Genomic DNA, 27,562 nt, shown 5'->3' with positions numbered 1-27,562 from the left:
ACCCCCACACACAACAGAACACCACCACACACAACAGAACACCACCACACACAACAGAACACCACCACACACAACAGAACACCCTCACACACAACAGAACACCACCACACACAACACTACACCCCCACACACAACACTACACCCCCACACACAACAGAACACCACCACACACAACACTACACCCCCACACACAACACTACACCCCCACACACAACAGAACACCAACACACACAACACTACACCCCCACACACAACAGAACACCACCACACACAACAGAACACCACCACACACAACAGAACACCCCCACACACAACAGAACACCACCACACACAACAGAACACCACCACACACAACAGAACACCACCACACACAACTCTACACCCCCACACACAACAGAACACCACCACACACAACAGAACACCACCACACACAACAGAACACCCCCACACACAACAGAACACCACCACACACAACAGAACACCACCACACACAACACTACACCACCACACACAACAGAACACACCCACACACAACAGAACACCACCACACACAACAGAACACCACCACACACAACAGAACACCACCACACACAACAGAACACCCCCACACACACAACAGAACACCACCACACACAACAGAACACCACCACACACAACACTACACCCCCACACACAACAGAACACCACCACACACAACAGAACACCACCACACACAACAGAACACCCCCACACACACAACAGAACACCACCACACACAACAGAACACCACCACACACAACACTACACCCCCACACACAACAGAACACGACCACACACAACAGAACACCACCACACACAACAGAACACCCCCACACACAACAGAACACAACAACACACAACAGAACACCACCACACACAACACTACACCCCCACACACAACAGAACACCCTCACACACAACAGAACACCCCCACACACAACAGAACACCCTCACACACAACAGAACACCACCACACACAACAGAACACCACGACACACAACAGAACACCACCACACACAACAGAACACCCTCACACACAACACTACACCCCCACACACAACAGAACACCCCCTCACACAACAGAACACCACCACACACAGAACACCACCACACACAACACTACACCACCACACACAACAGAACACCCCCACACACAACAAAACACCACCACACACAACAGAACACCACCACACACAACACTACACCACCACACACAACAGAACACCACCACACACAACACTACACCCCCACACACAACAGAACACCACCACACACAACAGAACACTACCACACACAACACTACACCCCCACACACAACAGAACACCCCCACACACAACAGAACACCAACACACACAACACTACACCCCCACACACAACAGAACACCACCACACACAACAGAACACCACCACACACAACACTACACCCCCACACACAACACTACACCCCCACACACAACAGAACACCAACACACACAACACTACACCCCCACACACAACACTACACCCCCCACACAACACTACACCCCCACACACAACAGAACACCACCACACACAACACTACACCCCCACACACAACAGAACACCACCACACACAACACTACACCCCCACACACAACACTACACCCCCACACACAACAGAACACCAACACACACAACTCTACACCCCCACACACAACAGAACACCACCACACACAACAGAACACCACCACACACAACAGAACACCCCCACACACAACAGAACACCACCACACACAACAGAACACCACCACACACAACTCTACACCCCCACACACAACAGAACACCACCACACACAACAGAACACCACCACACACAACAGAACACCCCCACACACAACAGAACACCACCACACACAACAGAACACCACCACACACAACACTACACCCCCACACACAACAGAACACCACCACACACAACAGAACACCACCACACACAACAGAACACCACCACACACAACAGAACACCACCACACACAACAGAACACCCCTACACACACAACAGAACACCACCACACACAACAGAACACCACCACACACAACACTACACCCCCACACACAACAGAACACCACCACACACAACAGAACACCACCACACACAACAGAACACCCCCACACACACAACAGAACACCACCACACACAACAGAACACCACCACACACAACACTACACCCCCACACACAACAGAACACGACCACACACAACAGAACACCACCACACACAACAGAACACCCCCACACACAACAGAACACCACCACACACAACAGAACACCACCACACACAACACTACACCCCCACACACAACAGAACACCCTCACACACAACAGAACACCCCCACACACAACAGAACACCCTCACACACAACAGAACACCACCACACACAACAGAACACCACCACACACAACAGAACACCCCCACACACAACACTACACCCCCACACACAACACTACACCCCCACACACAACAGTACACCCCCACACACAACAGTACACCCCCACACACAACAGAACACCACCACACACAACAGAACACCACCACGCACAACAGAACACCAACACACACAACACTACACCCCCACACACAACAGAACACCACCACACACAACAGAACACCACCACACACAACAGAACACCACCACACACAACAGAACACCACCACACACAACAGAACACCCCCACACACAACAAAACACCACCACACACAACAGAACACCACCACACACAACACTACACCCCCACACACAACAGAACACCCTCACACACAACACTACACCCCCACACACAACAGAACACCCCCACACACAACAGAACACCACCACACACAACAGAACACCACCACACACAACACTACACCACCACACACAACAGAACACCCCCACACACAACAGAACACCACCACACACAACAGAACACCACCACACACAACACTACACCACCACACACAACAGAACACCACCACACACAACACTACACCCCCACACACAACAGAACACCACCACACACAACAGAACACTACCACACACAACACTACACCCCCACACACAACAGAACACCCCCACACACAACAGAACACCAACACACACAACACTACACCCCCACACACAACAGAACACCACCACACACAACAGAACACCACCACACACAACACTACACCCCCACACACAACACTACACCCCCACACACAACAGAACACCAACACACACAACACTACACCCCCACACACAACACTACACCCCCACACACAACACTACACCCCCACACACAACAGAACACCACCACACACAACACTACACCCCCACACACAACAGAACACCACCACACACAACACTACACCCCCACACACAACACTACACCCCCACACACAACAGAACACCAACACACACAACACTACACCCCCACACACAACAGAACACCACCACACACAACAGAACACCACCACACACAACAGAACACCCCCACACACACAACAGAACACCACCACACACAACAGAACACCACCACACACAACTGAACACCACCACACACAACAGAACACCACCACACACAACAGAACACCACCACACACAACAGAACACCCCCACACACAACAGAACACCACCACACACAACAGAACACCACCACACACAACAGAACACCCCCACACACAACAGAACACCACCACACACAACAAAACACCACCACACACAACACTACACCCCCACACACAACAGAACACCCTCACACACAACAGAACACCCCCACACACAACAGAACACCACCACACACAACAGAACACCACCACACACAACAGAACACCCCCACACACAACAGAACACCACCACACACAACAGAACACCACCACACACAACAGAACACCACACACAACAGAACACCACCACACACAACAGAACACCACCACACACAACAGAACACCACCACACACAACAGAACACCACCACACACAACAGAACACCACCACACACAACAGAACACCACCACACACAACACTACACCCCCACACACAACAGAACACCACCACACACAACAGAACACCACCACACACAACAGAACACCACCACACACAACACTACACCACCACACACAACAGAACACCACCACACACAACAGAACACCACCACACACAACAGAACACCACACACAACAGAACACCCACACACACAACAGAACACCACCACACACAACAGAACACCACCACACACAACAGAACACCCACACACACAGCAGAACACCACCACACACAACAGAACACCACCACACACAACAGAACACCCACACACAACAGAACTCCACCACACACAACAGAACACCCACACACACAACAGAACACCACCACACACAACAGAACACCCACACACACATAAGAACAACACCACACACAACAGAACACCACCACACACAACAGAACAACCCCCCACACAACAGAACACCAACACACACAACAGAACACCACACACAACAGTACACCCCCCACACAACAGAACACCACCACACACGACAGAACACCACCACACACAACAGAACAACCCCCCACACAACAGAACACCACCACACACAACAGAACACCCCCACACACAACAGAACACCACCACACACAACAGAACACCACCACACACAACAGAACACCACACACAACAGAACACCACCACACACAACAGAACACCACCACACACAACAGAACACCACCACACACAACAGAACACCACCACACACAACAGAACACCACCACACACAACAGAACACCACCACACACAACACTACACCCCCACACACAACAGAACACCACCACACACAACAGAACACCACCACACACAACAGAACACCACCACACACAACACTACACCACCACACACAACAGAACACCACCACACACAACAGAACACCACCACACACAACAGAACACCACACACAACAGAACACCCACACACACAACAGAACACCACCACACACAACAGAACACCACCACACACAACAGAACACCCACACACACAGCAGAACACCACCACACACAACAGAACACCACCACACACAACAGAACACCCACACACAACAGAACTCCACCACACACAACAGAACACCCACACACACAACAGAACACCACCACACACAACAGAACACCCACACACACATAAGAACAACACCACACACAACAGAACACCACCACACACAACAGAACAACCCCCCACACAACAGAACACCAACACACACAACAGAACACCACACACAACAGTACACCCCCACACAACAGAACACCACCACACACAACAGAACACCCCCACACACAACAGAACACCACCACACACAACAGAACACCACCACACACTACAGAACACCACCACACACAACAGAACACCACCACACACAACACTACACCCCCACACACAACAGAACACCACCACACACAACAGAACACCACCACACACAACAGAACACCACCACACACAACAGAACACCACCACACACAACAGAACACCACCACACACAACAGAACACCACCACACACAACAGAACACCACCACACACAACAGAACACCCTCACACACAACAGAACACCCTCACACACAACAGAACACCCCCACACACAACAGAACAACCCCCCACACAACAGAACACCAACACACACAACAGAACACCACACACAACAGTACACCCCCACACAACAGAACACCACCACACACAACAGAACACCACCACACACAACAGAACACCACCACACACAACAGAACACCACCACACACAACAGAACACCACCACACACAACAGAACACCACCACACACAACAGAACACCACCACACACAACAGAACACCCTCACACACAACAGAACACCCTCACACACAACAGAACACCCCCACACACAACAGAACAACCCCCCACACAACAGAACACCAACACACACAACAGAACACCACACACAACAGTACACCCCCCACACAACAGAACACCACACACAACAGAACACCACCACACACAACAGAACACCACCACACACAACAGAACACCACCACACACAACAGAACACCGCCACACACAACAGAACACCACCACACACAACAGAACACCACCACACACAACAGAACACCAGTTACACACAACAGAACACCGCCACACACACACACACACACACACACACACACACACACACACACACACACACACACACACACACACACACACACACACACACACACACACACAACTAATTTCCCAAACAGCGCGAAGCGCAAAAGGTAAAAAAAAACAGTTCGTGGACAAATTGGCTTAAAAGGAGGCAATCACCTACTTGGCATGCTAATCGCCTTCCAATCAACACCTCTTAGAGTGACTCAGTTCGATCCCCTGCTGGACTTGAGAGGAGGAGAGCAGGAGGATCTAATGCTCTGGTAGGGCCCCAGGTGAAGGATCAGACTCCAAGAGGCAGGGTATTGATCCTCTGAAGGGTAGGGAAGGATAGCCACAAGGAGAAGGGATTGGATGGAGAAGGGGATGGAGATACAGGATTGAAGAGTATGTGTTGGCTATGATAATGGTTTGAACCAGAGAGAGAGAGAGAGAGAGAGAGAGAGAGAGAGAGAGAGAGAGAGAGAGAGAGAGAGAGAGAGAGAGAGAGAGAGAGAGAGAGAGAGAGAGAGAGAGAGAGAGAGAGAGGGAGAAAGAGGGAGAGAGAAAGAGAGAGAGAGAGAGAGAGGGAGTGAGAGTACTTGAACAAGTACTCTCGTTCAACAGTTCTCAAGAGTACAATTTACTCCTAAGGGACACAAACACGAATTAAAACTTATATAATATCCTTATATCTGACACAAAAATGATCTCCACTGGACTAATGAACACACTTTAAGGATAACATATAAGATTATAGCTCAATAATATGCTATCTTGTCAACCAGATATCAAATAAGAACAGAACAAAATACTACACAACTTAACTAATAATAAAATCCTTCCAGACCCATTTCACCACAGCCACTGAGCCACAGTCCACACTACACACCTGCCTCACTCAAAGAGCTACCAGACGATAGAACGATAGATAGAACGATAGATAGAACGATAGATTGGACGTTTAACACACTACATGTTGAAGTAACCATTCTCAAACAACTATCATCATACTATTATAATATTATATACTGTTGGAAATGGTATTAACCAAATATAAAGTTAACTAAGAAATATAACACCAGTCTGAAAGATAGACAAACAGTCGACTGATACACTCCTCCCTCACACGAATGATACATGTTCTAGACCCGTGCACTCGACAGGCAAGCTCATGATCTATCATACAATATACAATACTGCCACACCTTATCCTAAAACACAATACAACAGCCATACCAATATATATATATACCTAATATGTAAATTTCATTCATATAAATCATACTAGACAAACTGAGATGGGATGAATATATTTTACCTACACTATTTGGGAGAACTAAGTAATCACCTGGTTCGTATCAACAAGTGCCTAGACACACAGGGAGCCGGCGGGCGAGCGGATAGCACGCTGGACACGTGATGCTGTGGTCCCGGGTTTGATCCCGGGCGCCGGCGAGAAACGATGGGCAGAGCTTCTTTCACCCTATGCCCCTGTTACCTAGCAGTAAATAGGTACCTGGGAGTTAGTCAGCTGTCACGGGCTGCTTCCTGGGGTGTGTGTGTGTGGTGTAAAAAAATTATTAGTAGTAGAAACAGTTGATTGGCAGTTGAGAGGCGGGCCGAAAGAGCAGAGCTCAACCCCCGCAAGCACAAATAGGTGAACACAACTAGGTGAATACACAGAAATCACAATAGGTGATGCATCAATGAACAAATCCACAAGGGCCGTGACGGGGATTCGAACCTACGTCCGAGAGGATCCCTGACGCTGCCTCTAGGACGGAGGTTCGAATCCTCGTCATGGCCCTTGTGGATTTGTTCAATTTCGACTCTTCAATGACAATGAACAGCCAGGTGCTTAACCTAGCCCAAAAGGCAGCCAGGAAACTGACAGCTCAACGGGGCATCTCACGGTCTTGACAGCAGCGGCTGCAAAATATGAAGCACAAGTTCGCGGTCATCTAGAGTATGCACCACTCTCCTAGACCGCCTGCCCCCCCTCATCATTCATCAGACTGTTGGACAAAGTGGAGAGACGGGCAAGACTTATCTTCAGTCTTGACCAAGTCTGGTGGGAACAGTCTGAACATCAGAGCCTGCAACACCGTCGGGACGTTGGTGGTCTTACTGTTATGTACAAGGCCAACATCCTCAAAGTTCCGCACCTGGCCCAACTCCGTGGACAACCAGTAGTTGCCACCCGTATCACTAGGTTCTCAAACTTCAACAGTCTTGTGCTTGAAGTGCCATTCTCAAGAACATCACTCCATCAGCGATCATTCACTTTTAGACTGACAACCATCTGGAACTTGTTCACTCAACAGATTGACACACGGGAGATCAGGTCACCTGTTCACATGAAGACTCTGGCACACAGCTGGCTACAAGCTCATCCTGTTCCTTATATGATTGTTACCTAATGTTGTTAATGAATAAAGCCTATTCCTACTGATGCATATAACAGGCTCATGAAATATATGGGCCTCTAGGAGCAGGCTTCAGATAAGCTGAGGCAGGATAACAGCTCTCGCTTGCAGTTTCACCAGGAACGTCATTTGGCAGCCCTTATGAACCCTAATCTTAGTTAAAAAACTAAAAAATCTCACTCCCTACCTTTTTCGAGTATATCATATCTACTACATATATATATTTTGCGTGCGCGCACACAGACACACAGACACACACACACACACACACACACACACACACACACACACACACACACACACACACATACACACACACACATACACACACACACACATTGTACACCAGTTGATTGACGGTTGAGAGGCGGGACCAGAGAGCCAGAGCTCAACCCCCGCAAGCACAATTAGGTGAGTACACACACACCCACACACACACACACATACCCCCCCCCCACACACACACACTAACCAGTATTCACCCAGGAGCACCTAGGATACCAGTAGGGTAAGTCTTACCATGAGCTATGGGAAGGGCAAGCTCTCAGCCTGTTAACAGGAGTCAGAATTCGTCAAGTGCTGTACCCACATGTGTAAAAACAGAAGAACCAGTACAGCAACACTCCTCTACTCCCAACCTCTTGTGTTTACATGAAAGAAAAGCAACAAGAGGCATTAGCATAGTATGAGTAGTGGAGGCATGCAAGATGTGTATGGGTAGTGGAGGCATGCAAGATGTGTATGGGTAGTGGAGGCATGCAAGATGTGTATGGGTAGTGGAGGCATGCAAGATGTGTATGGGTAGTGGAGGCATGCAAGATGTGTATGAGTAGTGGAGGCATGCAAGATGTGTATGGGTAGTGGAGGCATGCAAGATGTGTATGGGTAGTGGAGGCATGCAAGATGTGTATGGGTAGTGGAGGCATGCAAGATGTGTATGGGTAGTGGAGGCATGCAAGATGTGTATGGGTAGTGGAGGCATGCAAGATGTGTATGAGTAGTGGAGGCATGCAAGATGTGTATGGGTAGTGGAGGCATGCAAGATGTGTATGGGTAGTGGAGGCATGCAAGATGTGTATGAGTAGTGGAGGCATGCAAGATGTGGATTATTCCATGATGAATTGTGGTGACTATGAGCGATAATAGCCCCCAGGATGATGACTTAACTACTAAGTCCTTTGTGAGAGAGAGAGAGAGAGAGAGAGAGAGAGAGAGAGAGAGAGAGAGAGAGAGAGAGAGAGAGAGAGAGAGAGAGAGAGAGAGAGAGAGAGAGAGAGAGAGAGAGAGAGAGAGAGAGAGAGACACACACAGCCATAGAAGGTGGATTAAACTATTAAACAGATACCAGATCACATTTGCATCTTCCTCCACTAAATTCATCCCCACATATTCCAAGTGGTCAGAGTTTACAAGTTTCCTCCTACACCCAGGTAGACTCTGGGTTGCTGTGGGAGGCTCTATACCCACCATATACCTTTTTGGTTTACATTCCCATGTTACATCTTCACTCTATAACATGTATATATATCTTTGTCTATATCTCCAAACATGTATATTTGGATGCTCAGTTTCCACCTGTGTCCCCTTGTTCGCGTACAACCCATGCTAAATTGTTTATCTTTGTCCACCCTGTCAATTTCTCTGAGAATTGTGTAGGTAGTGATCATGTCTCCCCTTACTCATCTGTCGTCTGTGTGTATCGCCAGCCTCTTGCTTGCCTACCACGGCATGTGAGGCCATGTCATAAGTATAAGTAATGACACCTCAACTTAAACACTCTGGGTTTAGCCAGATTAAAGACGGGTTGTCACCCGTTTTAAAGTGACATTTAGGTCGAAGGTAGTCCAACTTTAGGTAATATGTTAATTAGAGGTGTGTCTTGTATCTGACAATGTCAGACGCTAGTTCTTGGGCCCCGCCTCTATTGGTGTGACTCCCTATCTCGATATTATTGCACTTATCAGTTATATATTCATTTGCAATATAAAAATTATGAAAACTCAGCTAGTAGTTAATCTATATATTCTCCTTATTTGTACTATATATTTCATATGTATTAACACCAAACGGTGTTTGGGGGCCTGAAGGCTGAGTGGACAGCGCTCGAGATTCGTAGCTTTAGGGTTCCGGGTTCGATCCCCGGTGAAGGCGGAAACAAATGGGCAGAGTTTCTTTCACCCTGATGCCTCTGTTCACCTACCAGTAAATACGTACCTGAGAGTTAGACAGCTGCTACGGGCTTCTTCCTGTGGGTGTGTAACAAAAACAAAAAAGAGGCCTGGTCGAGGACCGGGCCGCAGAGACGCTAAGCCCCGAAATCATCTCATGATAACCTCAAGATGGTCCAAACTCGCAAGTGGTAGACTGTATCAGATATTTACCAGAGGAGCTTGCAGAGGCCAACCTCAGACTTGTCGAACCTTAATTGGTTCGACAAGTCGTCTCAGCTAGGTTTCTCAGATTAAGGACCTGCCCGAAACGCTGCGCGTACTAGTGGCTTTACAAGAATGTAATTACTATGCTATGTATCCTCACAATCCCAATGTACCTTCTTGTATATATATAAATAAATAAATAAATAAATAAATTAAATAAAGCTACTCAAAATATATAAATAATTAAATACACTTATAATAATTAAATATACAAATAATTAAATATACAAAATAAATTAAATAAAGCTACTAAAAAAAATAAAGCTACTAAAAAAAATAAAGCTATAAAATAAATAAAGCTAAATTAAATAAAGCTACTCTGCTGAGCCCACCGAGGCTCTCCTCGCTGGGATAGGTCACATGCGTGTCGAAATATTCTTGAAAATTCGATCCATCGCCAGTAAGGTCTCTGAACCAGTAACTCTGAACTTATTCTCATTTATCTCTGAACTTTCTCCCACTTTGAACTTCAAGTTAACTCTGATCCCACATAAATCCCATTGCGCTTTCCTGCACAGCTCAAGTCTCACAAACAAAAGTGCCTTTATTAGATATATAATTCTCGCTGAGATAATGCTGCGACGTATATTTGTGGGAAGATAAGTTGGTTGGGGGGCGGAGGAGGTCGGTCCGGGTCCTCCGTTTCATCATGGAGCCCGCGTCTAGAGTAGTCCCTGCTGGACTGAAGAAAATGGACGCGCCACTGAAGAAAATGGGATGTTTTGAAGAGCGAAAAATCAAAGGTACACTAATTAAAAGTTAAGAAAAACAAATTTTTTAATTGATTTACTTATCGGACAAACCACAAGGATCTTGGAATCAGAATCCATTAATCTTTGAATTGCACAACATGTGGAAACTGCTCTAACACCAAGGAATAGACGTAACTTTGAATTCAGAGAAAAGAAGGTAGTGATTCGACTGTACTCACCTAATTGTGCTTGCAGGGGTTGAGCTTTGGCTCTTTGGTCCCGCCTCTGAACTGTCAATCAACAGGTGTACAGGTTCCTGAGCCTACTGGGCTCTATCATATCTACATTTGAAACTGTGTATGGAGTCAGCCTCCACCACATCACTTCCTAGTGCATTCCATTTATTAACTACTCTGACACTGAAAAAATTCTTTCTAACGTCTCTGTGGCTCATCTGGGTACTAAGTTTCCACCTGTGTCCCCTTGTTCGTGTCCCACCCGTGCTGAAGAGTTTGTCTTTGTCCACCCTGTCAATTCCCCTGAGAATTTTGTAGGTGGTTATCATGTCTCCCCTTACTCTTCTGTTTTCCAGGGACGTGAGGTTCAGCTCCTTCAGCCTTTCCTCGTAGCTCAATCCTCTCAGTTCCGGGACGAGCCTGGAGGCATACCGCTGAATCTTCTCTAACTTTGTTTTGTGTTTAATTAGGTATGGACTCCAGGCTGGAGCTGCATACTCCAGGATTGGTCTTACATAAGTGGTATACAGGGTTCTGAAAGATTCCTTACACAAGTTTCTGAAGGCAGTTCTTATGTTGGCCAGTCTAGCATATGCCGCTGATGATATTCTTTTGATGTGGGCCTCTGGGGACAGCTTCGGTGTGATATCAACCCCCAGATCTTTCTCTCTGTTTGACTCTTGCAGGATTTCCCCTCCCAGATGATACCTTGTGTTCAGCCTCCTGCTCCCTTCGCCTAATTTCATCACCTTACACTTTCCCGATGTAAAATGTATAAATCTCTGGCGCGTCTCCCACTTGGATTACTGTATCCAGGCATGGAGACATCATCTTCAGAAGGATACAGCTGCTCTGGAGAAGGTGCAACACCGGGCGACAAAAATCATTCCAGAGCTAAGGCGACTCTCGTATCAGGAACGGTTGAGGGCCACAGGGCCAACAACACTACAAACCAGACATGACAGGGCTGATCTCATTGAAACTTTCAAAATACTGAAAAATTTGGAGGATGTTGATCCGGAAAATGTCTTCAGAATGTCAGATGTAACACAAACAAGGAGCAACGGGTTCAAGCTAAAGGTTCAAGTGTAGAACTGAGAACAGGAAATGCTTTCTCGATCACCAATCGAAAGTAGCTGCTTATGGTTAGACAAATGAACTATTTTATAATCAGAATCTGTAATAGTCGTTTATAATCGATACATTTAATAATTTCGTGGCACTGTTAATTTTGTTTATACTAGCCCCCCCTCAAAAAACAACAACAACAACACATATATATATCAACACATATATAGTTCTAAGAGGGTAAGCCACCATTAAGAAATATATTAATCATATATTAATATAAATATATATGATGAATATATATTATATATTGATCATATTTAGTGACTTAAGAGTTAATGTGCCCAAAATTACCTTGCATTTTTTTTTTTACCGCGATACTGAATCAGGTTTTCTAGAAATGATTTCGGGGCTTAGCGTCCCCGCGGCCCGGTCCTCGACCAGGCCTCCTTTTTGTTACACACCCCCAGGAAGCAGCCCGTAGCAGCTGTCTAACGCCCAGGTACCTATTTACTGCTAGGTAACAGGGGGGGGCATCAGGGTGAAAGAAACATTTTGCCCATTTGTGTCCACCTCCACCGGGGATCGAACTCGGAACCTCAGGGCTACGAATCCGAAGAACTGTCCACCCAGCTGTCAGGCGCCAGTTTATAATTCTTATAAAATACAACTATAATTTATAATTATATTACCTAACATTTTAAAGTTTATAATTATATATAACTAGTTATAAGTAAGTATATGAGAGTACAAAATAAATATTATAATAACAATTAAAAAATGAAATAAAGGATATAAAAGGCTAAAGAAAAAACACATCACCACACACAAGGGGCCACACAGTACACACAAGGGGCCACACAGTACACACACACCACCACACACATGGGGCCACACAGTACACACAAGGGGCCACACAGTACACACAAGGGGCCACACAGTACACACAAGGGGCCACACAGTACACACACACCACCACACACATGGGGCCACACAGTACACACAAGGGGCCACACAGTACACACAAGGGGCCACACAGTACACACAAGGGGCCACACAGTACACACAAGGGGCCACACAGTACACACAAGGGGCCACACAGTACACACACACCACCACACACAAGGGGCCACACAGTACACACACACCACCACACACAAGGGGCCACACAGTACACACACACCACCACACACAAGGGGCCACACAGTACACACAAGGGGCCACACAGTACACACAAGGGGCCACACAGTACACACAAGGGGCCACACAGTACACACACACCACCACACACAAGGGGCCACACAGTACACACAAGGGGCCACACAGTACACACACACCACCACACACAAGGGGCCACACAGTACACACAAGGGGCCACACAGTACACACACACCACCACACACAAGGGGCCACACAGTACACACAAGGGGCCACACAGTACACACAAGGGGCCACACAGTACACACAAGGGGCCACACAGTACACACACACCACCACACACAAGGGGCCACACAGTACACACACACCACCACACACAAGGGGCCACACAGTACACACACACCACCACACACAAGGGGCCACACAGTACACACACACCACCACACACAAGGGGCCACACAGTACACACACACCACCACACACAAGGGGCCACACAGTACACACACACCACCACACACAAGGGGCCACACAGTACACACACACCACCACACACAAGGGGCCACACAGTACACATACACCACCACACACAAGGGGCCACACAGTACACATACACCACCACACACAAGGGGCCACACAGTACACACACACCACCACACACAAGGGGCCACACAGTACACACACACCACCACACACAAGGGGCCACACAGTACACACACACCACCACACACAAGGGGCCACACAGTACACACACACCACCACACACAAGGGGCCACACAGTACACACACACCACCACACACAAGGGGCCACACAGTACACACACACCACCACACACAAGGGGCCACACAGTACACACACACCACCACACACAAGGGGCCACACAGTATACACACACCACCACACACAAGGGGCCACACAGTACACACACACCACCACACACAAGGGGCCACACAGTATACACACACCACCACACACAAGGGGCCACACAGTACACATACACCACCACACACAAGGGGCCACACAGTACACACACACCACCACACACAAGGGGCCACACAGTACACATACACCACCACACACAAGGGGCCACACAGTATACACACACCACCACACACAAGGGGCCACACAGTACACACACACCACCACACACAAGGGGCCACACAGTACACACACACCACCACACACAAGGGGCCACACAGTGCACACACACCACCACACACAAGGGGCCACACAGTACACATACACCACCACACACAAGGGGCCACACAGTACACATACACCACCACACACAAGGGGCCACACAGTACACATACACCACCACACACAAGGGGCCACACAGTACACATACACCACCACACACAAGGGGCCACACAGTACACACACACCACCACACACAAGGGGCCACACAGTACACACACACCACCACACACAAGGGGCCACACAGTATACACACACCACCACACACAAGGGGCCACACAGTACACATACACCACCACACACAAGGGGCCACACAGTACACATACACCACCACACACAAGGGGCCACACAGTATACACACACCACCACACACAAGGGGCCACACAGTATACACACATCACCACACACAAGGGGCCACACAGTACACACACACCACCACACACAAGGGGCCACACAGTACACATACACCACCACACACAAGGGGCCACACAGTACACACACACCACCACACACAAGGGGCCACACAGTATACACACACCACCACACACAAGGGGCCACACAGTACACACACACCACCACACACAAGGGGCCACACAGTATACACACACCACCACACACAAGGGGCCACACAGTACACACACACCACCACACACAAGGGGCCACACAGTACACATACATCACCACACACAAGGGGCCACACAGTACACACACACCACCACACACAAGGGGCCACACAGTACACACACACCACCACACACAAGGGGCCACACAGTACACACACACCACCACACACAAGGGGCCACACAGTACACATACACCACCACACACAAGGGGCCACACAGTACACACACACCACCACACACAAGGGGCCACACAGTACACACACACCACCACACACAAGGGGCCACACAGTACACATACACCACCACACACAAGGGGCCACACAGTACACACACATCACCACACACAAGGGGCCACACAGTACACATACACCACCACACACAAGGGGCCACACAGTACACATACACCACCACACACAAGGGGCCACACAGTACACACACACCACCACACACAAGGGGCCACACAGTACACACACACCACCACACACAAGGGGCCACACAGTACACATACACCACCACACACAAGGGGCCACACAGTACACACACACCACCACACACAAGGGGCCACACAGTACACATACACCACCACACACAAGGGGCCACACAGTACACACACACCACCACACACAAGGGGCCACACAGTACACACACATCACCACACACAAGGGGCCACACAGTACACATACACCACCACACACAAGGGGCCACACAGTACACACACACCACCACACACAAGGGGCCACACAGTACACACACACCACCACACACAAGGGGCCACACAGTACACACACACCACCACACACAAGGGGCCACACAGTACACATACACCACCACACACAAGGGGCCACACAGTACACACACACCACCACACACAAGGGGCCACACAGTACACATACACCACCACGCACAAGGGGCCACACAGTACACACACACCACCACACACAAGGGGCCACACAGTACACATACACCACCACACACAAGGGGCCACACAGTACACACACACCACCACACACAAGGGGCCACACAGTACACATACACCACCACACACAAGGGGCCACACAGTACACACACACCACCACACACAAGGGGCCACACAGTACACATACACCACCACACACAAGGGGCCACACAGTACACAAACCCCCTTTGTAGTTTTCAAAGTATCTGAAATGTCAAAAAATTGACACCTGAGCGTGATTATTGAGCCGAATTCAGACTCTCTGAACCTATTTTCATTTTTAAATTACGAATTTTTATACTGAAAATATGCGAATTACTGAAAACGGCGGTGGGTCATATTTTGCCCAAACCCCCCCTTACAGTTTTCAAAATATCTGAAATGTCGGAAATTTGACCCCTGAGCGTGATTTTTGAGTCGAATTCTGACTCTGTGCCCCTATTTTCATTTTCAAATTACGACTTTTTATATTGAAAATATGCCAATTACTGGAAACTGCGATGGGTCATATTTAGGCCAGACTTCCCCCTGCAGTTTTCAAAATATCTGAAAAGTCGGAAATTTGACTCCTGAGCGTGATTTATAAGCCGAATTCTGACTCTCTGCTCATATTTGCAGTTTGAAATTAAGACTTCAGACTCGCATAACCAACGCTTTCGGTCAACACGCGTAAACTTACGACCAAACGAGCATGTGAAGACTCTGGGGAGAGTAATGATAAGTTGAGTGAATTACTGATAGACGGGGCTCACCATAGCCCGTGCTACTTAGAACTTTGTTCCAGGTAGCGAATCTTTAACAACAACAACAGTGATAGAGCCAACCTTCAGGTCAGCTGATGTTGAGTCACAACTCTCGCTCTTCTGCTGGGAAGATTAAAGACATTCTTATTGAATCTTAGGTTTTGTTCACACACACACACACACAGGGGGTGCCTGGTGGCTGTGTGGACAGCACGCTGGATACGTAGTCCTGTGGATTGGGGTTCGATCCCCCAGCGATGGCGGAAAGAAAATGATCAGCGATTCTTTTATCCTGATTCCCCCTGTTATCTAGCAGTAAATGGGTACCTGGGAGTTAGACAGCTGTCACGGGCTGCTTCCCAGGGTGTGTGTATGGTGTGAACAAAAGTAGTAGTTAGAAACAGTTGATTGACAGTTGAGAGGAGGGCCGAAAGAGCAGAGCTCAACCCTCGTAAACACAACTAGGTGAATACAATTAGATGAATACAATTAGGTGAATACAATTAGGTGAATACAGTCTACCATACGCTTGTAGAACAAGAACTTGTACACCGTAGTCCTCTCGTATTTCAAAAATTCATCCAGAGTAGAGGGCTGAGGCGTTTGAACTCTGGCCAGAGCCCAACGTGTTCCGTCCTCCTCCCTCCCCCCCTTCCATCTGATCCAGACTAAGAACTCTCTCTCTCTCTCATAACTCATCTGCGTCAGTGAATGATGGGTAGAAGGCCTGGTCGGGGACCGGGCCCCTGAGGGCGTTGAGCCCCGACATCAACTGCATTGACTGTGATAATATATATATATATATACCTATTATATATATATATATATATATATATATATATATATATATATATATATATATATATATATATATATATATATACCTGTATATATACCTATTCTACCTGCCCACTTACATCAGCTGGCAGGTGTACATGATCCCAATTTTACACGCTGTGCCACAGAGTGGGCCTCTCGTGCAGGCCAATCAACTCAACCACCATCCCCAAAATCCCACAAGCAATCCAGCTGGGATGGTCCCATTGTAGACCAAGTTGCTGCAGAGTGCCTGGGTGCTGCAACAACACAACACGACATTGCTCGCCTCACAGCAGTAGCAGCACCACATGCAGGGGATTTCCTGTTAGCAACCCCAATGTCGGCAACTGGCACGCGTCTCACACCACACGCCCTCCGAATTGCTGTGGCCCTCCGCCTTGCTGCCCCAATCCACACCAGATATAGGTGTATTTGCGGCGAGGTGGTGGCTGACAGGTACGGTCACCATGGCCTACTCTGCCAAAGCACAGGGGGATGGCACTCGAGGCACAGCGAAGTTAACGACATCATCAAGAGGAGCCTCACCACAGCTGGATGCCCAGCTGAAAGAGAGCCCCGTTACCTAACGCCCCGTAACTCTGATGCTCTTATTGGTCGCCCGGATGGTATCACAGTGAACCCCTGGAAGAATGGCAAGCAGTTGGTATGGGACTACACGTGCGTATCAACCCTGGCTAACACCTACATTAACCTCAGTGTTGCACAACCAGGTGGCGCTGCCACCCACAGGGAAGCAGCCAAATCCCGTAAGTATAGAGAACTGGATCACCACTACAATTTTGTCCCCATTGCTTCTGAGACGCTCGGCGCCTGGGGTAAAAGTGCTACCAGTTTTTTGAAGGAACTGGGTTCTAGGCTCATTGAAACAACAAGGGACCCGAGAGCTGCAAGCTTTCTTTTCCAGCGCCTCAGTGTGGCGATACAGAGGGGAAATGCGCACTGCATTCAGGGTTCCTGCCCGCCATCTGAGGAGCTGGAGGAACTCGACAACCTATGACAACCATCTTTGTAACCTATATGTAACTCCTTTTTTGTAACAAAGTTCAAATAAAGTAAATATATATGTGTACATACAAAAGAATGGGGGTGGTAGGAGAAGATAATATTAGTGTTCAGTGAGAAACCACAAGGTCTCCTCTGAATACTTTTTATTTTCTTCTCCGAGGCTATGGGTCCCCACATTGGCACCAGAGGTGGTACCCTCACAAACTTTATATATATATATATATATATATATATATATATATATATATATATATATATATATATATATATATATATATATATATATATATATATATATATATATATATTTGTGTATATTTTAATTAGCAAAAAACACAGCACAGAAATTGAATATTTATTTCATTTTTTTTTTCTGTAATGTGAGACCTGGGTGTGCATGCCAAGTTCGGCACGTGTGCCAAGGGTTACCCACCCCTGTCTTAAAAGATATAAGAGACAAATGCATGTCTTGGCACCACTAACCTGGCACCAATAACTTGGCACCACTGTCTCAGAGCTATCAGCTGTGACAAAAAAAAAAAAATCGAGCCCAACCGCAGTCCCTCAAATCACTGGCCATTAGAAGGGTCATCCCAGGATGGTGGCACTCGAGCCAGCTGGCACCCGTCCCTGCCTAGGGTGCCAGGGACTGGTGACTATCTGGCACATCCCTGTGAGTGCCAGAACTACTTGGCACATCCCTGTGAGTGCCAGAACTACTTGGCACATCCCTGTGAGTGTCAGGATCATTTGACACATCCCCACAAGTGCCAGAACCATCTGACACATCCCCACAAGTATCAGGACCATCTGGCACATCCCCCACAAATGTCAGAACCATCTGACACATCCCCACAAGTATCAGGACCATCTGGCACATCCCCGCAAGTATCAGAACCATCTGGCACATCCCCGCAAGTATCAGAACCATCTGGCACATCCAACAAGTGCCAGAACCATCTAGCACATCCCCAGAAGTGTCAGAACGATTTGGCACATCCCCACAAGTGTCAGAACCATCTGGCACATCCCCACAAGTGTCAGAACCATCTGGCACATCCACACAAGTGTCAGAACCATCTGGCACATCCCCGCAAGTATCAGAACCATCTGGCACATCCCCACAAGTGTCAGAACCATCTGGCACATCCACACAAGTGTCAGAACCATCTGGCACATCCCCGCAAGTATCAGAACCATCTGGCACATCCACACAAGTGTCAGAACCATCTGACACATCCACACAAGTGTCAGAACCATCTGGCACATCCCCACAAGTATCAGAACCATCTGACACATCCCCACAAGAGTCAGAACCACCTGGCACATCCCCACTAGTGTCAGAATCAATCTGACACATCTCCACTGGTACCAGAACCATCTGACACATCCCCCACAAGTATCAGAACCATCTGACACATCCCCACAAGTGTCAGAACCATCTGGCACATCCACACAAGTGTCAGAACCATATGGCACATCCCCGCAAGTATCAGAACCATCTGACACATCCCCACAAGTGCCAGAACCATCTGACACATCCCCACAAGTGCCAGAACCATCTGGCACATCCCCACAAGTGTCAGAACCATCTGGCACATCCCCACAAGTGTCAGAACCATCCGACACATCCCCACAAGTATCAGAACCATCTGACACATCCCCACAAGTGTCAGAACCATCTGACACATCCCCACAAGTGTCAGAACCATCTGGCACATCCCCACAAGTGTCAGAACCATCTGACACATCCCCACAAGTGTCAGAACCATCTGACACATCCCCACAAGTGTCAGAACCATCTGGCACATCCACACAAGTGTCAGAACCATCTGGCACATCCCCGCAAGTATCAGAACCATCTGACACATCCCCACAAGTGCCAGAATCATCTGACACATCCCCACAAGTGCCAGAACCAAGCTGGCACATCCACACAAGTGTCAGAACCATCTGGCACATCCCCACAAGTGCCAGAACCATCTGACACATCCCCACAAGTGTCAGAACCATCTGACACATCCCCACAAGTGTCAGAACCATCTGGCACATCCCCACAAGTATCAGAACCATCTGACACATCCCCACAAGTGCCAGAACCAAGCTGGCACATCCCCACAAGTATCAGAACCATCTGACACATCCCCACAAGTGCCAGAACCATCTGGCACATCCCCACAAGTATCAGAACCATCTGACACATCCCCACAAGTGTCAGAACCATCTGACACATCCCCACAAGTGTCAGAACCATCTGGCACATCCCCACAAGTATCAGAACCATCTGACACATCCCCACAAGTGTCAGAACCATCTGACACATCCCCACAAGTGTCAGAACCATCTGACACATCCCCACAAGTGTCAGAACCATCTGACACATCCCCACAAGTGTCAGAACCATCTGGCACATCCCCACAAGTATCAGAACCATCTGACACATCCCCACAAGTGCCAGAACCAAGCTGGCACATCCCCACAAGTATCAGAACCATCTGACACATCCCCATAAGTGCCAGAACCATCTGGCACATCCCCACAAGTATCAGAACCATCTGACACATCCCCACAAGTGTCAGAACCATCTGACACATCCCCACAAGTGTCAGAACCATCTGGCACATCCCCACAAGTATCAGAACCATCTGGCACATCCCCACAAGTGTCAGAACCATCTGACACATCCCCACAAGTGTCAGAACCATCTGACACATCCCCACAAGTGTAAGAACCATCTGGCACATCCCCACAAGTGTCAGAACCATCTGATACATCCACACAAGTGCCAGAACCATCTGACACATCCCCACAAGTGTCAGAACCATCTGGCACATCCCCACAAGTATCAGAACCATCTGACACATCCCCACAAGTGTCAGAACCATCTGGCACATCCCCACAAGTGCCAGAACCATCTGACACATCCCCACAAGTGTCAGAACCATCCGACACATCCCCACAAGTGTCAGAACCATCTGGCACATCCCCACAAGTGTCAAAACCATCTGGCACATCCCCACTAGTGTCAGAACCATCTGGCACATCCCCACTAGTGTCAGAATCATCTGACACATCCCCACAAGTGTCAGAACCATCTGGCACATCCACACAAGTGTCAGAACCATCTGGCACATCCCCACTAGTGTCAGAACCATCTGACACATCCCCACAAGTGTCAGAACCATCCGACACATCCCCACAAGTGTCAGAACCATCTGACACATCCCCACAAGTGCCAGAACCATCTGACACATCCCCACAAGTGTCAGAACCATCTGACACATCCCCACAAGTGCCAGAACCATCTGACACATCCTCACAAGTGTCAGAACCATCTGGCACATCCCCACAAGTATCAGAACCATCTGACACATCCCCACAAGTGTCAGAACCATCTGGCACATCCCCACAAGTGCCAGAACCATCTGACACATCCCCACAAGTGTCAGAACCATCTGACACATCCCCACAAGTGCCAGAACCATCTGACACATTACCACAAGTGTCAGAACCATCTGACACATCCCCACAAGTGTCAGAACCACCTGACACATCCCCCACAAGTGTCAGAACCATCTGGCACATCCCCACAAGTGTCAGAACCATCTGACACATCCCCACAAGTGTCAGAACCATCTGGCACATCCCCACAAGTGTCAGAACCATCTGGCACATCCCCACAAGTATCAGAACCATCTGACACATCCCCACAAGTGCCAGAACCATCTGACACATCCATAAAAATAAATAAATTAATAAATAAACATACATAAATAAATAATAAAGTGAATAAATAGAAGTAAACAAAAGCCTCATAAGAAGATGCTGACATATTGCAAGATAATTGCACGAACACCTTGCTACACGCGTCTCAGGTGTGGAGTCCTGCACCTTGATATTGCTCTAACTTGATATAATCTAACCTAACCTGCTCTTGATATAACCTAACCTAACCTGCTCTTGATATAACCTAACCTAACCTGCTCTTGATATAACCTAACCTAACCTGCTCTTGATATAACCTAACCTAACCTGCTCTTGATATAACCTAACCTAACCTGCTCTTGATATAACCTAACCTAACCTGCTCTTGATATAACCTAACCTAACCTGCTCTTGATATAACCTAACCTAACCTGCTCTTGATATAACCTAACCTAACCTGCTCTTGATATAACCTAACCTAACCTGCTCTTGATATAACCTAACCTAACCTGCTCTTGATATAACCTAACCTAACCTAACCTAACCTAACCTAACCTAACCTTGATATTGCTCATTTAACGTGTCATTAAGATCAGTGTCTCTCAGACGCTGTTGTTAATGGGGCCATGAGACACATTAATGGGTTGGTAATGGGTTGGTGACACTGTGGTAATGGGCTAATGGCACTGTGGTAATGGGGCTAATGGCACTATGGTAATGGAGCTAATTGACACTATGGTAATGGGGCTAATGGCACTGTGGTAATGGGGCTAATGGCACTGTGGTAATGGGGCTAATGGCACTGTGGTAATGGGGCTAATGGCACTGTGGTAATGGGGCTAATGGCACTGTGGTAATGGGGCTAATGGCACTGTGGTAATGGGGCTAATGACACTGTGGTAATGGGGCTAATGGCACTGTGGTAATGGGGCTAATGGCACTGTGGTAATGGGGCTAATGGCACTGTGGTAATGGGGCTTGCAGAGTGCTAAACAACCCACAATCACTCTGCTAACTACACAGTGGCCTATTTCAGTGCCAGATATACAATGCCAACCCATTTCTCCCCCGCCTCGGGGGATTGAACTCGGGTCCGCTGGTCCGAGGTGATGAGGTAGACGCCTGTGCTATACGATTAGACGGAGGAAAAGGCAGTTATACGGTTCGAGGAAACGTGGAAAGAGGTACATTTTAGGCACTATCGTTCGAGTGACCACCATTAAATTGCCTTCAGTAATACTGGCCAGATTCACGAAGCAGTTACGCAAGCACTTACGAACCTGGGACCAGATTCACGAAGCAGTTACGCAAGCACTTACGAACCTGGGACCAGATTCACGAAGCAGTTACGCAAGCACTTATGAACCTGGGGCCAGATTCACGAAGCTGTTACGCAAGTACTTACGAACCTGGGGCCAGAATCACGAAGCAGTTACGCAAGCACTTACGAACCTGGGACCAGATTCATGAAGCAGTTACGCAAGAACTTACGAACCTGGGACCAGATTCACGAAGCAGTTACGCAAGCACTTATGAACCTGGGGCCAGATTCACGAAGCTGTTACGCAAGCACTTACGAACCTGGGGCCAGAATCACGAAGCAGTTACGCAAGCACTTACGAACATGGGGCCAGATTCACGAAGCAGTTAAGCAAGCACTTACGAACCTGGGACCAGATTCACGAAGCAGTTACGCAAGCACTTACGAACCTGGGGTAAGATTCACGAAGCAGTTACGCAAGCACTTACGAACCTGGGGGCCGGATTCACGAAGCAGTTACGCAAGCACTTACGAACCTCGGGCCAGATTCACGAAGCAGTTACGCAAGCACTTACAAACCTGGGGCCAGATTCACGAAGCAGTTACGCCAGCACTTACGACCCTGGGGCCAGATTCACGAAGCAGTTACGCAAGCACTTACGAACCTGGGGTCAGATTCACGAAGCAGTTAGGCAAGCACTTACGAACCTGGAGGTCAGATTCACGAAGCAGTTACGCAAGCACTTACGAACCTGGGGCCAGATTCACGAAGCAGTTAATCAAGCACTTACGAACCTGGGGGTCAGATTCACGAAGCAGTTACGCAAGCACTTACGAACCTGGGGCCAGATTCACGAAGCAGTTAAGCAAGCACTTACGAACCTGAGGGTCAGATTCACGAAGCAGTTACACAAGCACTTACGAACCTGGGGCCAGATTCACGAAGCAGTTAAGCAAGCACTTACGAACCTGAGGGTCAGATTCACGAAGCAGTTACACAAGCACTTACGAACCTGGGGCCAGATTCACGAAGCAGTTAAGCAAGCACTTACGAACCTGGGGGTCAGATTCACGAAGCAGTTACACAAGCACTTACGAACCTGGGCCAGATTCACGAAGCAGTTACGCAAGCACTTACGAACCTGGGGGGCCAGATTCACGAAGCAGTTACGCAAGCACTTACGAACCTGGGGCCGGATTCACGAAGCAGTTAGGCAAGCACTTACGAACCTGGGGGTCAGATTCACGAAGCAGTTACGCAAGCACTTACGAACCTGGGGCCAGATTCACGAAGCAGTTAAGCAAGCACTTACGAATCTTAGGGTCAGATTCACGAAGCAGTTACGCAAGCACTTACGAACCTGGGGCCAGACTCACGAAGCAGTTAAGCAAGCACTTACGAACCTGGGGGTCAGATTCAAGAAGCAGTTACGCAAGCACTTACGAACCTGGGGGTCAGATTCACGAAGCAGTTATGCAAGCACTTACGAACCTGGGGGCCGGATTCACGAAGCAGTTACGCAAGTACTTACGAACCTGGGGGGCCAGATTCACGAAGCAGTTACGCAAGCACTTACGAACCTGGAGCCAGATTCACGAAGCAATTACGCAAGCACTTACGAACCTGGGGCCAGATTCACGAATCAGTTACGCAAGCACTTACGAACCTGGGGCCAGATTCACGAAGCAGTTACGCAAGCACTTACGAACCTAGGGCCATATTCACGAAGCTGTTACGCAAGCACTTACGAACCTGGGGGGCCAGATTCATGAAGCAGTTACACAAGCACTTACAAACCTGGCCCCCAATTCACGAAGCAGTTACGCAAGCACTTACGAACCTTGGGCCAGAGTTACTCAAGCACTTACGAACCTGGGGCCAGATTCACGAAGCACTTATGCAAGCACTTACGAACCTGGGGCTAGATTCACGAGGCAGTTATACAAGCACTTACGAGCTTGGGGCCAGATTCACGAAGCAGTTAGGCAAGCACTTACGAACTTGGGGCTAGATTCACGAAGCAGTTACGCAAGCACCTACGAACCTGGGGCCATATTCACGAAGCTGTTACGCAAGCACTTACGAACCTGGGGGGCCAGATTCACGAAGCAGTTACGCAGGCACTTACGAACCTGGGGCCGGATTCACGAAGCAGTTACGTAAGCACTTACGAACCTGGGGGTCAGATTCACGAAGCAGTTACGCAAGCACTTACGAACCTGGGGCCAGATTCACGAAGCAGTTAAGCAAGCACTTACGAACCTGGGGGTCAGATTCACGAAGCAGTTACGCAAGCACTTACGAACCTGGGGCCAGATTCACGAAGCAGTTAAGCAAGCACTTACGAACCTGGGGGTCAGATTCACGAAGCAGTTACGCAAGCACTTACGAACCTGGGGGCCGGATTCACGAAGCAGTTACGGAAGTACTTACGAACCTGGGGGGCCAAATTCACGAAGCAGTTACGCAAGCACTTACGAACCTGGAGCCAGATTCACGAAGCAATTACGCAAGCACTTACGAACCTGGGGCCAGATTCACGAATCAGTTACGCAAGCACTTACGAACCTGGGGCCAGATTCACGAAGCAGTTACACAAGGACTTACAAATCTGGCCCCCGATTCACGAAGCAGTTACGCAAGCACTTACGAACCTTGGGCCAGAGTTACTCAAGCACTTACGAACCTGGGGCCAGATTCACGAAGCACTTATGCAAGCACTTACGAACCTGGGGCTAGATTCACGAGGCAGTTATACAAGCACTTACGAGCCTGGGGCCAGATTCACGAAGCAGTTACGCAAGCACTTACGAACTTGGGGCTAGATTCACGAAGCAGTTACGCAAGCACTTACGAACCTGGGGCCATATTCACGAAGCTGTTACGCAAGCACTTACGAACCTGGGGGGCCAGATTCACGAAGCAGTTACGTCAGCACTTACGAACCTGGGGCCAGATTCACGAAGCAGTTACGCAAGCACTTACGAACCTGGGGCCAGACTCACGAAGCAGTTACGCAAGCACTTAAGAACCTGGGGCCAGACTAACGAAGCAGTTACGCAAGCACTTACGAACCTGGGGCCAGATT

At 48.5% G+C, this 27,562-nt stretch overlaps 2 protein-coding genes across 2 annotated transcripts; both read right to left on the bottom strand.

The window, feature by feature from the left end:
• Positions 1-20,141: 20,141 nt before the first annotated feature.
• LOC138371170 (dentin sialophosphoprotein-like) lies at positions 20,142-21,550 on the bottom strand. The gene is made up of 2 exons (XM_069336009.1): positions 20,917-21,550; positions 20,142-20,827 (listed from the first exon to the last, which is right to left on the bottom strand). The coding sequence occupies exons 1-2, from the start codon at positions 21,548-21,550 to the stop codon at positions 20,142-20,144; spliced, it is 1,320 nt and encodes a 439-aa protein (XP_069192110.1).
• A 20-nt stretch (positions 21,551-21,570) lies between these two features.
• On the bottom strand, positions 21,571-23,242 carry LOC138371163 (dentin sialophosphoprotein-like). Its single transcript, XM_069336001.1, has 2 exons — positions 22,000-23,242; positions 21,571-21,911 (listed from the first exon to the last, which is right to left on the bottom strand). Exons 1-2 carry the CDS (start codon positions 23,240-23,242, stop codon positions 21,571-21,573), a joined length of 1,584 nt encoding a protein of 527 aa, XP_069192102.1.
• Between the last annotated feature and the right edge of the window lie 4,320 nt (positions 23,243-27,562).

Source organism: Procambarus clarkii, chromosome 4, assembly GCF_040958095.1.
Source record: "Procambarus clarkii isolate CNS0578487 chromosome 4, FALCON_Pclarkii_2.0, whole genome shotgun sequence".
Lineage (NCBI taxonomy): Eukaryota > Metazoa > Arthropoda > Malacostraca > Decapoda > Cambaridae > Procambarus > Procambarus clarkii.
This window is presented reverse-complemented; position numbering and strand designations above follow the sequence as displayed.